This window comes from Thamnophis sirtalis, unplaced genomic scaffold, assembly GCF_051295495.1.
Source record: "Thamnophis sirtalis isolate CommonGarterSnake01/CBP01778 unplaced genomic scaffold, rThaSir2_p1.2 scaffold_10, whole genome shotgun sequence".
In the NCBI taxonomy this organism is placed as follows: domain Eukaryota; kingdom Metazoa; phylum Chordata; class Lepidosauria; order Squamata; family Natricidae; genus Thamnophis; species Thamnophis sirtalis.
The window spans coordinates 5,976,829-5,991,538 of record NW_028261390.1 but is presented as its reverse complement, the minus strand read 5'-3'; the positions used below and the strand labels follow the sequence as shown (position 1 = coordinate 5,991,538).

Here is a 14,710-nt window from a genome sequence, read left to right as displayed (position 1 = left end):
GATGTTGGGGAACACCTGCTTAAGATGCAGAGTATGTTTGGATGCCCTTGGCCAGCTGAATAGTAGACAGAAGTCTCTTGTCTCTTGTCTTTGTGGCACTTTCCCGACTCCTGGGTTGCCATATCAACGGGAAAGACTGTTCCCCTCCCCTCTTCATTTTGTCCACGCAAATTCTAAAGTTTATAAAGAGGTTTGTCTCGAAGTTGAAGAATGCCTCTTGCTTCGCCCAAATCAAAATGTCGACAGGGTTTCCTGCTGTGGGAAGCTTCCTCCTCGGCTGGGTTGTGTAAGACCTGACTTGCTCTGCCTCTTTCTTCCGTCCATCGGCGCTGGCGATGGTCTAACCCTTTCATTCACTGGGAATAAGCGCCGGTGCCCGGGTTTGCTCCCCGTGTCCCGGATTCACCCCGCAGCGATGAAGCAAGAAGGGCACACCTTTTGCAAAATGGTGCGCGCCCTTCACACACACACACACCGTCCGAAAGGAAGCAGGTGTTCCGACCGAGGCTTCCCAAAAGCAGGAAGCCGACTCCTTGTCCTGAGAAAACCCCTTTTATTTAGGCTAAAGGGGATTCCTCTCCAGCAAAGGCCTTGCAAACAGTCTTTCACAACCACAGACCTTTATCAGGCTTGGAGAGCTGCCAGGCCGATATCTTCCAAACGCCACGCTGTAGCAGCAATTACTTGGCAAGGAGTCAGGAACAGATCTTCACCCTGATGAATGGAACTCATTGCCTCCTGCAAACTTCCCTTCCCTTTCGCTCCTCTTTTATTCCCTATGGGAGGGGCCATTCACCGTCCACCTGTGGCCTTACTCCCGAGTCGACCCTTGTTTCTTAACTGTTCCTTCTCCTGGCAGCTCTGTGCATGCGCACACTGGGAACAGGCTCCAGCTGTTCTTCTGCCCCACAGATACCCAACTCCGAAGGCAGCTGATAACTGTCAGATGACCCTGGCCCCCTCTCCGCCTCCGATGCAGAGCCCTCATCAGAGCCTTCCCCAGACTCCAGGACTGGCCCATCTTCCTCCACAACCTCCTCACTGTCCGAATCTGCCGCCAGCTCCACTGGCCACTGGCAGGTCACAACTGGTAGCCAGTAGGGTACGGCTAGTCCTCAACATATGACTACAGTTGAGCCCAACATTTATCTTGTTGAGCGGGAAATTTGTTAAGGGAGCTTTGCCCCACTTTACGACTTTCCCTGCCAAATTTGTTAAGCGAATCACCGAAGTTGTTAAATTAGTTGTTAAGGGAAGCTCATCGCCTTTCCTGTTGCCTTTGCTTGTCAGAAGTTCGCAAAAGGGGGACGACGTGACCCCTCCCCCCCTCCCCGGGACACTGCAACCGTCATAAATATGAGCCAATTTCCAAGCCTCTGAATGTAAATCACGTGACCAGGAGGACGCTGCCAGGGTCGCAACTGTGAAACATGGTCATAAGTTAAATGTTGCCAGGGCTGTTGTAAGTTTGAACAGTCTCTAGGTCAGTGTTTCTCAACCTTGGCAACTTGAAGATGTCCGGACTTCAACTCCCAGAATTCCCCAGCCAACAAATGCTGGCTGGAGAATTCTGGGAGTTGAAGTCAGGACATCTTCAAGTTGCCAAGGTTGAGAAACACTGCTCTAAGTGGTTGTAAGTCAAAGACTATTTGCAATCCGTTTGCAAAGTGGAATTTCAGAATCCCTGTTTCTTCCGAAAGGAGTCAGCCTTTTGATTTCCGCTGGACATGAACAAGTCAGAGAAGAGTAATATTGGTTACAATACTATTTTGGAGGCATGTAATATGGCATGAATTCATTTTTGGGAGGGAAGGATATGTTACGAGAAATTGGGGGAAACCGTATCCTCAAATATCAGTCTTACTCAGCATAACAGTTGGAAGGGATCTTAGAGGTCTTCTAGTCCAACTCCCTGCTCAAACAGGAAACCCTACACCACTTCAGACAAATGGTTGTCCAATCACTTCTTAAAAACTTCCAGTGTTGGAGCATTCACAACTTCTGGAGGCAAGTTGTTCCATTGATTAATTGTTCTCACTGCCAGGAAATTTCTCCTTAGTTCTAAGTTGCTTCTCTCCTTGATTAGTTTCCACCCATTGCTTCTTGTCCTGCCCTCAGGTGCTTTGGAGAATAGCTTGACTCCCTCTTCTTTGGGGCAGCCCCTCAAATATTGGAAGACTACTATCATCTCTCCCCTACTCCTTCTTTTCATTAAACTAGACCTACCCAGTTCCTGCAACCGTTCTTCATATGTTTTAGCCTTCAGTCCCCTAATCATCTTTCATTACAATGGAATTATACTCTTTCACTATAATATTATAATAGGCATTTCCCTGCATGACTGTTGGCTAGTTGGGGGCAGGATGAATAATTACAGCTATATTCTCTCTCATCTGTACTTCTCTCTCATCTCCCTCTCTCTCTCTCTTCCCCCCTCCCTCCCTCTCTGTATGTGTGTGCGCGTGCGTGTGTGTTTTCATTTGTTCGTCCCAGCATAACCCTGGAACGCCTCAAGCAATTTCAACCAAACTTGGTACACAGATGGCTTACCTTCTGGAGAAAAATATTGTGAGGGTAAGACACCCCTAAAACCCCTCAGGGGGTGTGTTCCTGTTAAGATTTCAGCCTTAAAATGGCTTCTACTGTACTGCCATAAAATGGCTCCTACTGTACAGCGCAGTGGGGTTGCCATGGTGACGGCTTCACAGTACTCCACAAGGGGGCATCCACCGGTAAGGGGGAAAATCCAACGTTAGAAATGACATTTGGTCCGGACATTTTCCCCTTATAAATAAATACCCGGACATCTAGTTTTTTTATACTAGTTTTTCAATAAAATGGAACTCCTTGTTTGTCTCCATCCACTACTGTATAAGCCTCGGCATCCAATTTACCAGGTCAGGTCAGATAATTTATTATGCAGTTTCCATCAATAATAGATCAGGGAGCGGTAGAGTTCTATTTCACCTGTCTCTTCCAGATGGCCCTCGTGATTGACAATTGGTGTGACTGTTTGCCTGCAGTTAACCTGGGAAATACGCAAGGCTTCAGCTGTTTTTGACAGCCATTTCTCCATCATTCTTTGCTTTGTATTGAGTTCTCTTCTGTAGAAATGCTGGCTGATGCAGTCTTCCAATATCTCAGGGGTTGCCACAAAGAAAAAGGAGTCAAGCTATTCTCCAAAGCCCCTGAGGGCAGGACAAGAAGCAATGGGTGGAAACTAATCAAGGAGGGAAGCAACCTAGAACTAAGGAGAAATTTCCTGACAGTGAGAACAATGAATCAGTGGAACAGAAGTTGCCTCCAGAAGTTCTGAACGCGCCAACTCTGTTGGTTTTGAAGAAGATGTTGGATAACCGTTTGTCTGAAGTGGTGTAGGGTTTCCTGCCTAAGCAGGGGGTTAGACTAGAAGACCTCCAAGGTCCCTTCCAACTCTGCTATTCTATGCTGGTGGACACTTATTCCGGAGATAATGTTTTTTATTTTCCATTTTTTCATTTTCTTACACTCACATATATACTGTGCATAGCCAACGCCCTACAACATTAAACAATAATTGCAGCAATTCCTCTTGTCAACAATACCCCAAAAAATAGAAACCCAATATACCTCTTCCACTCTCCGTACACCTCTTTCTTCCACCCCCCTCCAGCTTTCTATCTTCCCTCCATCATCCCCTTCTAGCCTACTTCCCCTCCCCCTCTACCACTCCTCTCTCCCGATCCACTCCCTCCCTTCCTTCTCACCTTCCCTCCCACCCTCTCTCCCACCCTCTCTATCCATCTTTCTTCTATCCCACTCCTCCTCCCCTTGGTGTATTTCCACTATATGTCAATGTACTTAACTTATCCTATTTTTACAGAGAAATTAAAGAAAAACAGTCTACATGTGAAGTCACATTACATTGAAATCTAACACGTCGTATCTAACCTAGTATATATCCCTCCCTCCCCCCACCCTCTCCCCCAACCCCCCACCTCCTCCCCCCCCCGACTTCCCAGAGCCCGTAGACGGTATAGATTTTTAACAAACAGTCTAAAATATGTTGAGAAAAAAGAAATGAAAAAAAAAAGTTAATAACATCTCTACATTGATCTTAGCTTCTTCTTGCTAAGCTAACTTTGAACAATTTAAACCATTCCTGATCTTAAGCATAGGCTACCTGAAATTTCTTAGTCCCGTATTTGTTTTGTATATAGTCAATCCATTTTTTCCAGTCTCGTTTATATCTCTCATTTGAGTGATCTTTAAGATATGCCGATATTTTAGCCATCTCGGCTAAATTGATGATGATCAATGATCACAGAGATGTCTTCGGACAGCGCTGGTTCTTTGGCTTTGAAACGGAGATGGGTACCGCCCCCTAGAGTCGGGAACGACTAGTACATATATGCAAGGGGAACCTTTACCTTTAATCACACCATCTGCAAGTGGTTTGATGCTAGGAGGAGTAAAACTTCTTTAAAACATTTGTTTTTCTCTTTTTTCACTCAGCTGAAGAACAAATTCATGAAGAAGTTACCTCGGGATGCTGAGGCCTCCAATGTGCTGGTTGGAGAAGTCGATTTTTTGGAAAACCCGTTCATTGCCTTCGTGCGGTTACAGCAAGCAGTCATGCTTGGGGCTCTAACAGAAGTCCCCGTACCTACTCGGTAAAGAAGTGTTTTCTGTTCTGACCCCCTCCTCCATCCGGTAACGAAAGCCGAGACATGCTTAAATGGAATGTCCTTTAATAACAAGACCAGAATCCCAGTGGCTGAAAGCCAAGTAAACAAACAGATAAGGACCTTGGTGGCAAGTCCGATAAACCTTGGCAGCAATTCAGACTAACTCTGGCAGCAATCCAGCCTGCCAAATTAGTTTCTCTTTAGTCAAAGCGTTGACTTCTGTAAGAAGGGCTTGGCACAAGCAGTCTTTTTTATAGTCTGGAGAGGAGCCTAATGACCATCAGCTGAGCGTAATTACTTCCTGTAATTAGGTAGTTGTTCTTGACGCCGAGTAGCTCTTCGACGGCGTGCATCCCGGAACAACTCACTGTTGGTTTCTGGATCACTCTCCCTTGACTCCTCCCCGCTGATCCAAGGCTCCGGCGCCACCTGGTGGCCAACCAGTCTCTCTGCACCCTCCTCGGATTCGGAACCTTGTCCAGGGTCCTCCACATCCTCCAGGGCTGACTCATAGGGCCCCTCGCTGTCGGAGTCTGGTGGCAGCTCCAACGGCTCCTGCTGGGCCACAACAGTTTTCTATCTGTTATTGTGTATTTTTTTAAAAAAATTACATTTAAAGTTTAAAAATGAACCTGCCATCCAGTCATTCCTTTAATAAGCCACGTCACAAAAAGATTATTATTTTTCATGGAGAATTTCTGGAAAACTTGTTTTCTCTGCTGTTGAAACTTTGAACAATCACTTAGAAGTTTTCCAGAAACACTCCATAGGTGTGTCAGTCTTAGTCTTAGTCTTAGTAGTCTTAGTAGTTTATTTATATGCCGCCCTTTTCCCTGAGGGGACTCAGGGCGGCTTACAACTCAAAAAAAGGGGGGGGGGAACAAACAATTAACACATAAGACAGTACATCATTAAAAGCACAACATTCATACTATTCGGGTGGGTTACGGTCTTTAACCCCAGGCCTGGCGGGATAGCCAGATTTTAAGGGCTGTGCGGAAGGTCTGGAGGGTGGTGAGGGTACGAATCTCCACGGGGAGATCGTTCCATAGGGTCGGAGCTGCCACCGAGAAGGCTCTCCTCCGCGTGGTTGCCAGTCGACATTGACCGGCATCGACCGGTTCCAGTCAACATATGGAAATCTATTCTGGGCAGATAAATGTTTCTTTTAACGCAGCTGTCTGTAGAAATGTTAATTTCTCTCATATTGAGTTTGCTGTTTGCTCTCTTTTAAAAAGCAAAACATGGCATTTACTTTGCTGCAATATAGCCACTTGCCCTCTTCAGAACCTCGTTATTTATTTATATGACAGTTCTAATTAGCTGATTGAAAATAAATAATTTATGCTGTTGGCTTCTGCAAAGGTATTGCAGTGAAAGCTTTTATTTCTCCCGGAATTGCACACATATTCAAATAGCATATATTTGCATAGTAGTTATTATGCCAATGTCACCGAAATGTGTTGTTGTGACAAAATGAGGAAGAAGGTAAGGGAATTTGTATTTTTGGGAGAAGGAAGTCATTAATGTTAATCTAAAGGACCCTCCTGTGCAAAGCTTATGGCCATGAGTGTCACATGGCTGTGATATCCCTACCTGATGAGAGTGAATAAAGGTTTTATGTGACGGCTGCACATCAGCAGGAATGTCTGATTGGAGGCTAAAGCCTATGAAGAAAAATGGTAGGAATTGGGTATGTCTAGTTTAATGAAAACAAGGATTAGGGATGACTTGATAGCAGTGTTCCAATATCTCAGGGGCTGCCACAAAGAAGAGGGAGTCAAGCTATTCCCCAAAGCACCTGAGGGTAGAAGAAGAAGCAATGGGTGGAAACTACCGAATTTTTCGGAGTATAAGACGCATTGGAGTTTGGAGTTTATTCAATTTGTAGGCTGCCCTATTCCCCGAAGGGACTCAGGGTGGCTGAACAAAAGCCAAGGGAGGGGAAATTACAAAAAGTAAGACAAAAACAATCGGACAATACGAACAATTTAAAAGCACAACAGACACAGCAAATTCGAGTAGCGGGGGGGAACTCAACCCCAGGCTTGCTGGGACAGCCAGGTCTTCACGGCCATCCGGAAGGCAGGCTGCATTGCAGTATAAGACGCAGCAAAGTTTTGAAGAGGAAAATTTAAAAAAAAAGTTTTTTTCTCTCTGCAAACCTCTCAAAAACGGCCGTTTTTTTGCAAAAACGGGCCTGTTTTTTTTTTCAAAAAAAGGGGGCATGGATAACCTTTAGAAGTTTATAGAGTGCTGCTGGCACTTGGGGGGGGGGGAAACAGGCTGTTTTTCGCTCATTTCTGCCCTCCCCAGCCCCCAGGAGCTCTCTGAAAGCCTCCTAAAAGCTATGCACAGACGTTTTGGTGAAGGGGGCGGAGTTTTGGGAGACAAAAAAAAATACTTGAAATCATTTCCCGTCACCAAACTGTCAGCCTTTGCAAGTAGATCAGTCAGGAAACCCAGCCAGATGAGATAATTCTATTCATTGCACGATTATACCGTGTGACCCACAAAATATGGCTTGGGCTGTATAGTGGTGGGCTGGCTGCTAGAAGACTCTCTGTCCAGAAGATTCTCTGTCCGGAAGACTCTCTGTCCGGAAGACTCTCTGTCCGGAAGACTCTCTATCCGGCAGCCTTCCACAACCATAGAGTACACTCCTAGCGCGGCTGTTGCTGGAAGACTCGGCAGCCGAGTTTTGGAGTTTGGAAGCCGGAGAAGAAGTTATGCTTGGAGCGCGGCGGTGGCGGCATCAGTGCCCTGGCCCTGCAGGGAGAGCTGAGCCAGGGCATGGTGAGGCTGGGAGGCATGCTTGCTGGGGTGGAACAGGCGCTCGCGCAACCCCCATCTCCAGCTGGGCAGAGCTCCATGCACTGACCTAGGGGGTATCCCTAATGTGCTAAGCCGCGGGAGCTGGGGGGGGTGGGCAGAGCGCCATATGGCTTGGCGCCTTAGGGATACCCCCTAGGTCAGTGAATGGCGGTCTGCGCGGCTGGAGAGGGAGTTTGCCGGGCAGCTGCTCGTGAGCGTGGTAATCTCATGGCTGCTTCTCCCCTGAGGCTCTTTGGGAGCCCGCTTCCAAGGGAGCAGCCGCCTGACCACTCCCCACACTGGCCAGGCAGAACGCCACTCCCCTACCTAGCGGTATCCCGAAGGCGACAAGCAATGTGAGCGCCTTTCCCCCCGCTCCCGTTGCTTAGCGCCTTTGGGATACCGCTATGTCGGTGAGTGGTGTTTTGCCTGCCGGAGGCGGAGTGGGTTGTCCAGGGGGATTATTTTCGGGCGTGGGCTTATATTTTTCCCCACCCGAAAAATGTGGCAAGGCCTTAGTTTCAGGCCAGGTCGTATTTTCGGGGAAAGACGGTATGAACAGAATCTTGCAAGTACAAATCTTACTGTCTACTTTACCGCCTGAGAATTTACCGCTTGTGAGCCTCTATTCTCCCTCCATTATGCGTCTGGAGGCTAAGCCTTCTCTTATCTAACCATTCCCTCCATTTTTCTTTGTATTTGATTAAGTAAACATTCTCCATGAAAAAAAAAAAAAACATGTACGTGGATTTGCACATGATAGTAACGCCGGTTTTCTTCCCGGATTTCAGGTTCCTGTTCATTTTGCTGGGCCCGAAGGGCAAAGCAAAATCCTACCACGAAATCGGTCGATCCATCGCCACTTTGATGTCGGATGAGGTAATTTCCTCTTGTGCTGATATGCTTGTCGTCTCCCCCGAGGCCACAATGTGCTACTCTTTTAATGCTTTCCTTCAGAAATTGTAGCCGTTCCATCACTGGAGGTTTTTTTAAGAAGAGGCTAGACAGTCGCTTATCTGAAACCGTATCGGTTCTCCTGCTTGAGCGGGGGGCTGGACTAGAGGACCTCCGAGGTCCCTTCCAGCTCTGTTCTGTTCTGCTCTGTTTTATTCTTATTCTGTTCTGTTTTATTCTTTGTTTAAAAAATAATTTTTATTCAACATTTTTTAAACATTAAAGTCAGAATTACACTTTTACAGCTTTCAGTTATCAGTATTTTTTCCCCTGATTTCGAATTTTCCATTCTAAAGCCTACTGCTTTATACATATACCTCCTTATTTCATATTTACTCATTTATATAATATATATAACATTTACACCTCCATTACTCTCTTAATACGTACCATTTCCTTTTATTATATCTTCTGTGTATTCATTATGCACTGATTTTACATCTCTTTTCAAGCCAATTATACCACCTATTCCATGGCTTGTAATACTCTGTTGTATTTCTATTCTATTCTATTTCTATTCTATTTCTATTCTATTTCTATTCTATTTCTATTCTATTTCTATTCTATTCTATTTCTTTTCTATTCTATTCTATTCTATTCTATTCTACTCTATTCTATTCCTATTCCTATTCCACTCCACTCTCTACTCTATATTCTATTCTATTCCATTATTTCTATTCTATTCTTATTCCTATTCCATTCCACTCCACTCTATATTCTATTCTATTCCATTCCATTCCATTCCCTACTCTACTTTCTTCCCTACTTTCTATTCTATTCTATTCTATTCCTATTCCTATTCCACTCCACTCTCTACTCTATAATCTATTCTATTCCATTATTTCTATTCTATTCTTGTTCCTATTCCTATTTGTATTCCATTCCACTCCACTCCACTCTCTACTCTATAGTCTATTCTATCCTATCCTATCCTATCCTATCCTATCCTATCCTATCCTATCCTATCCTATCCTATCCTATCCTATCCTATCCTATCCTATCTCTATCTCTATCTCTATCTCTATCTCTATCTCTATCTCTATTCTACTCTACTCTACTCTACTCTACTCTACTCTACTCTACTCTACTCTACTCTACTCTACTCTACTCTACTCTACTCCTATTCCTATTCCTATTCCTATTCCTATTCCTATTCCTATTCCTATTCCTATTCCTATTCCATCCCACCCCATCCCATCGCATTCGGTCCTAGTCCTACTCCACTCTACTCTATTCTACTTTTGGGAAGTGTGAAGAGTTGATCCATGGATCTTTAAGAGTTTTTAGTCTTTATACTGCACTCACTCAGTTCTTTAGGTCTTGGCTTGATCTTGGCTTCATTTGTAATATGGGCAGTGTGGGGGTGGGGTTTGGGAAAAATGATCGTACAGACAACAGTGGAATATTCACACCTGCCAAGCCATTGACTCACTCCCAACTCAGAGGAGTTACGACATCAGCTTTTGCTTGTGGGGATTTCCCCCAAAGATCTCTTCCGTGGAGTTTGAATTTGATCACTTTGTAGGGAGGGGAAAAAACTGCAGGCAAATTTATTTCCTGGACGCCTTCTCAGTGGTGGCTCCCCTTCTCTGGAGCCACCCCACGCCTGCCTTCACACACCCTTACAAAACACTCATCTGTACGTAGGGAATTTGGTGGCGTAGTCGAAGGGAGTTCCTTGGGGCCAAAAAGAAAAGAGCTTTGGCGGATTGCATATGGCCTGAGACAGCAGGAGGCTGAGGTGGCGCAGTGGTTAAGGTGCAGTACTGCAGGCCACTTCAGCTGACTGCTATCTGCAGTTCAGCGGTTCTAATCTCACCGGCTCAAGGTCGACTCAGCCTTCCATCCTTCTGAGGTGGGTGAAATGAGGACCCAGACTGTGGGGGCGATATGCTGACTCTGTAAACCGCTTAGAGAGGGCTAAAAGCCCTATGAAGCAGTATATAAGTCTAACTGCTATTGCTATTGCTATGTTGAGTTCAAACGCTCATGTGGCAAGTGATGGGAAGGTCTCCATTTCTCCAAACTTGGAAGGCTATTGGTCGGAGTAGCTACTGAAGGCTTTTGAGAGGCCCTCGGTGCTCTCTGAGCTTGGCTGTTTTCTTGTAGACGTTTTATCACCCAAACGAAGTAGCATCATCAGCAAGGAATGGGGCTTGCTCTCAATTTATATTCCAGTCCGGGGATAGCTAACCCTTTTCCTCCTCCTGTCCTGAAATTGTTTGTGCGCGTGAGGGCGCGCGGGTGCACGCCAACACCCATAATGCAGTAAGCCCCGCCCCCCTGCGCATGCACACACACAACCCTCCACACTCCCCCATTCCCACGCATGCACGCGCACCCCCCTGCCCCCATGCATGCGCATGCAACCCCCTGCGCATTTCACGCTTGCGCAGTAGAGACCCGAGAATCAGCTGGCTGGCAGGAGGCGCATGGGCGGTGTAGCTGAGCTGGGTGACGGCTCGCGTGCGTGCGGAGAGAACTCCATGCGGCACCTGTGGCACGTGTGCCATAGCTTCGCCCTGTTAGGAATAGTCTCCTGCCCTTTCAGGAATATAAATTGAAAACAAACCCCACTCCTTCCTAACACTGATGATGTTACCTAGTTGGGCAATGAAACGTCTGGAAGAAAACAACCAAGCTCAGACAGTGCCAGGGACCCCTCATTTTAAGCTTGAGTTGCAAATAGCTCTGTATCAATAGGGAAGGCTTTATCTGGGCAAATAGAAGGGTGTTACCTAAGTAGGGTGACTATAGTTGCATATATCTCTGGAAAAAAAAAGTATCTAGGTGGCCTTTTGTCTTCTGCTTCATCTGATCTCTTCTTCATTCCTCCCTTTGTAGGTCTTCCACGACATCGCCTACAAAGCCAAAGACAGGCAGGACTTGATCGCTGGGATTGATGAATTCCTGGACGAAGTTATTGTGCTTCCCCCTGGGGAGTGGGATCCTGCCATAAGGATAGAGCCCCCCAAGTCCCTTCCGTCTTCTGACAAAAGGTAATGGGGTTTTATCCCGTGTGATGGACGGACGGATGGATGGATGGATGGAGGGAGGAGGGAGGGAGGATGGCTGGATGGATAGATGGAGGGAGGGAGGATGGAGGGAGGGAGGATGGAGGGAGGGAGGGAGGATGGCTGGATGGATAGATGGAGGGAGGGAGGATGGAGGGAGGGAGGATGGCTGGATGGATAGATGGAGGGAGGGAGGATGGAGGGAGGGAGGAGGGAGGTAGGGATAGATGGAGGGGGGATGGAGGGAGGATGGAGGGAGGGAGGATGGATGGATGGATAGATGGAGGGAGGAGAGAGGAGGGAGGTAGGGATAGATGGAGGGAGGAGGGAGGGAGGGAGCATAGATGGATGGAGGGAGGATGGATGGAGGGAGGGAGGGATGGAGGGAGGATGGATGGATAGATGGAGGGAGGGAGGATTGAGGGAGGGAGGGAGGATGGATGGATGGATAGATGGAGGGAGGAGAGAGGAGGGAGGTAGGGATAGATGGAGGGAGGATGGAGGGAGGGAGCATAGATGGATGGAGGGAGGATGGATGGAGGGAGGGAGGGATGGAGGGAGGATGGATGGATAGATGGAGGATGGAGGAAGGGAGGACGGATGGATGGATGGATAGATGGAGGGAGGGAAAATGGATAGCTGCATAGATAGATGATAGATAGATAGATAGATAGATAGATAGATAGATAGATAGATAGATAGATAGATAGATAGATAGATAGATGATAGGTAGGTAGGTAGGTAGGTAGGTAGGTAGGTAGGTATGGATGGATGGATGGATGGATGGATGATAGCTAGAGAGATGATAGATGAGGATGATGAGATAGATGGATGGATAGACAGACAAATATAGCTAGATAGATGATGATGAAGATAGATAGATAATAGATAGATAGATAGATAGATAGATAGATAGATAGATAGATAGATAGATAGATAGATGATAGATGGATGGATGGATGGATGGAGGGAGGGAGGGAGGGAGGGTGGATGGATAGCTAGGTAATATCATCAGTGCAAAAAAAGGCAAGGTTTTTTTAAATATAATTTTTATTAGTTCACAAACCACCAAAAGGCAAATGTTAGGGAAATTAAAAGCCAGGGAGGGCTAAACCTAACTAAATCATTTTTTAAATAATATGGCTAAAATGCATCACTGTTTGAGCCTGGTATTCTGCCCAGGACAGGTTAATTCATATTACTAAGACCAAACGTAATTTCTGAAGATTACAGAAGGCTAAGCACGCGTGTCTAGGTATTTGTGTTTGTGTGAATGCGTGCACCTGTGTGACGTTTGCTTCGAATGTGCACATTCAATTCTGCTCTCATTCTGTCCATCCAGGAAAATCCTGTATGCAGGTGGAGAGAATGTCCAGATGAATGGAGATACCCCTCACGAGGGAGGAAATGGAGGAGGGGGTCACGGGGACTGTGAAGAATTGCAACGAACTGGCAAGTAAGGGACAAAAGTTAATATCTTTGCTAGTGTATTACACAGGTAGTCCTCAACTTATAACCAATCGCTGTTCTGACCTAGGCTCCTCAAGAGTATGAAACAAACTCCTGGTCCCAACAAAAAACCCTCTCGGAGAGTCACGAACCAATTAAGCGAACTAATTGTCTCCTGCAAACTCCACTCCCCTTTTGCTCCTCTTTTATTTCCTCTGGGAGGGGCCATTCACCGTCCACCTGTGGCCTTACTCCCAAGTCGACCCTTATTCTTTATAGCTGTTCTCTTCATCTGGCAACTCTGCGCATGCGCACACTGGGAACAGGCTCCAGCTGTTCTTCTGCCTCACTGATGTCTGACTCTGAAGGCAGCTGATAACTGGCATAGGGCCCTGTCCCCTTCTCTGCCTCCGACACAGAGCCCTCCTCAGAGCCTTCCCCAGACTCCAGGACTCCTGGCCCAGGTTCCTCCCCAACCTCCTCACTCTCCGAATCTGCTGCCATGTTTTTGGATACTTTATTTAATTTCCTTTTTAACTTTTGTAATATGTGTTGGGTTTTTTTAATGTTGTACGCTGCCCTGAGTCCTTTGGGAGAAGGGCGGCATATAAATCGAATAAACAACAAACAAAACAACAACAAACAGATAGTTTTAACTCACATCCTTCTTGGGGGAAGCCATTACAACAGCCCCCGAGTTATGTTTTGGGATGCTGTTTTCAAGCTCTCCTTCGCCGCATGGGCTAATGTCATTGTGACTCTCTTCTTCTTCTTCTTCTTCTTCTTCTTCTTCTTCTTCTTCTTCTTCTTCTTCTTCTTCTTCTTCTTCTTCTTCTTCTTCTTCTTCTTCTTCTTCTTCTTCTTCTTCTTCTTCTTCTTCTTCTTCCTCCTCCTCCTCCTTCTTCTTCCTTCTTCTTCTTCCTCCTCCTCCTTCTTCTTCTTCCTTCTTCTTCTTCTTCCTCCTCCTCCTCCTCCTTCTTCTTCTTCTTCCTCCTCATCCTCCTTCTTCTTCTTCCTTCTTCTTCTTCCTTCTTCTTCTTCTTCCTCCTCCTCCTCCTTCTTCTTCCTTCTTCTTCCTTCTTCTTCTTCTTCTTCTTCTTCTTCCTCCTCCTCCTCCTCCTTCTTCTTCTTCCTTCTTCTTCTTCCTTCTTCTTCCTCCTCCTCCTCCTCCTCCTCCTTCTTCCTTCTTCTTCTTCTTCTTCTTCTTCTTCTTCTTCTTCTTCTTCTTCTTCTTCTTCTTCTTCTTCTTCTTCTTCTTCTTCTTCTTCTTCTTCTTCTTCTTAGATTTTTTGGAGGTTTAATCAAAGACATCAAGCGGAAGGCCCCTTTCTTTGCCAGCGACTTCTACGATGCCTTCAACATCCAAGCCCTCTCGGCTATTCTCTTCATTTACCTGGGGACGGTCACCAACGCCATCACTTTCGGAGGCCTGCTGGGAGATGCGACCGAAAACATGCAGGTGGGTCCAGGAGCCAGTCGCGGCAGGATGGAATTGGGCAATGCGCCTTGGCCTCCGAAGCCTCATCCCACACGACAAGGGCCTGGGGTGGCTCGCATGGTCAGGACGCCAAGTCGGAGGACCCATTCAGTGCTCGACTGCTTGGCCGTTCGAAACCCCGAGAGTCTGAGTCGCGTGACAGGAAGAGCTTTCATCCGTTGCTCCCGCCAACCGAGCCGTTTGTTGACCCAGCTTCCCAAGCACGACAAACTCTCTGTAGTTAAATCGATGATTGCTTTATTAGGAGAGCCAGCAGCCCAGGGAAAAAGTTTCTCTCTCACTTCAGGCTAACAAGTCCATCCCAACTTCTCTGG

General features: G+C 46.4%; 1 protein-coding gene across 1 annotated transcript in view; it reads left to right on the top strand.

The window, feature by feature from the left end:
* SLC4A4 (solute carrier family 4 member 4) overlaps positions 1-14,710 on the top strand; it is a gene marked incomplete in the record, with an annotated part of 161,559 nt that overhangs the window by 106,439 nt on the left and 40,410 nt on the right. Inside the window, 5 exon segments of the mRNA XM_087723961.1 lie at positions 4,495-4,652; positions 8,273-8,360; positions 11,280-11,434; positions 12,792-12,905; positions 14,183-14,357. Of these exon segments, the coding sequence (XP_087580087.1) occupies positions 4,495-4,652; positions 8,273-8,360; positions 11,280-11,434; positions 12,792-12,905; positions 14,183-14,357 (690 nt within the window).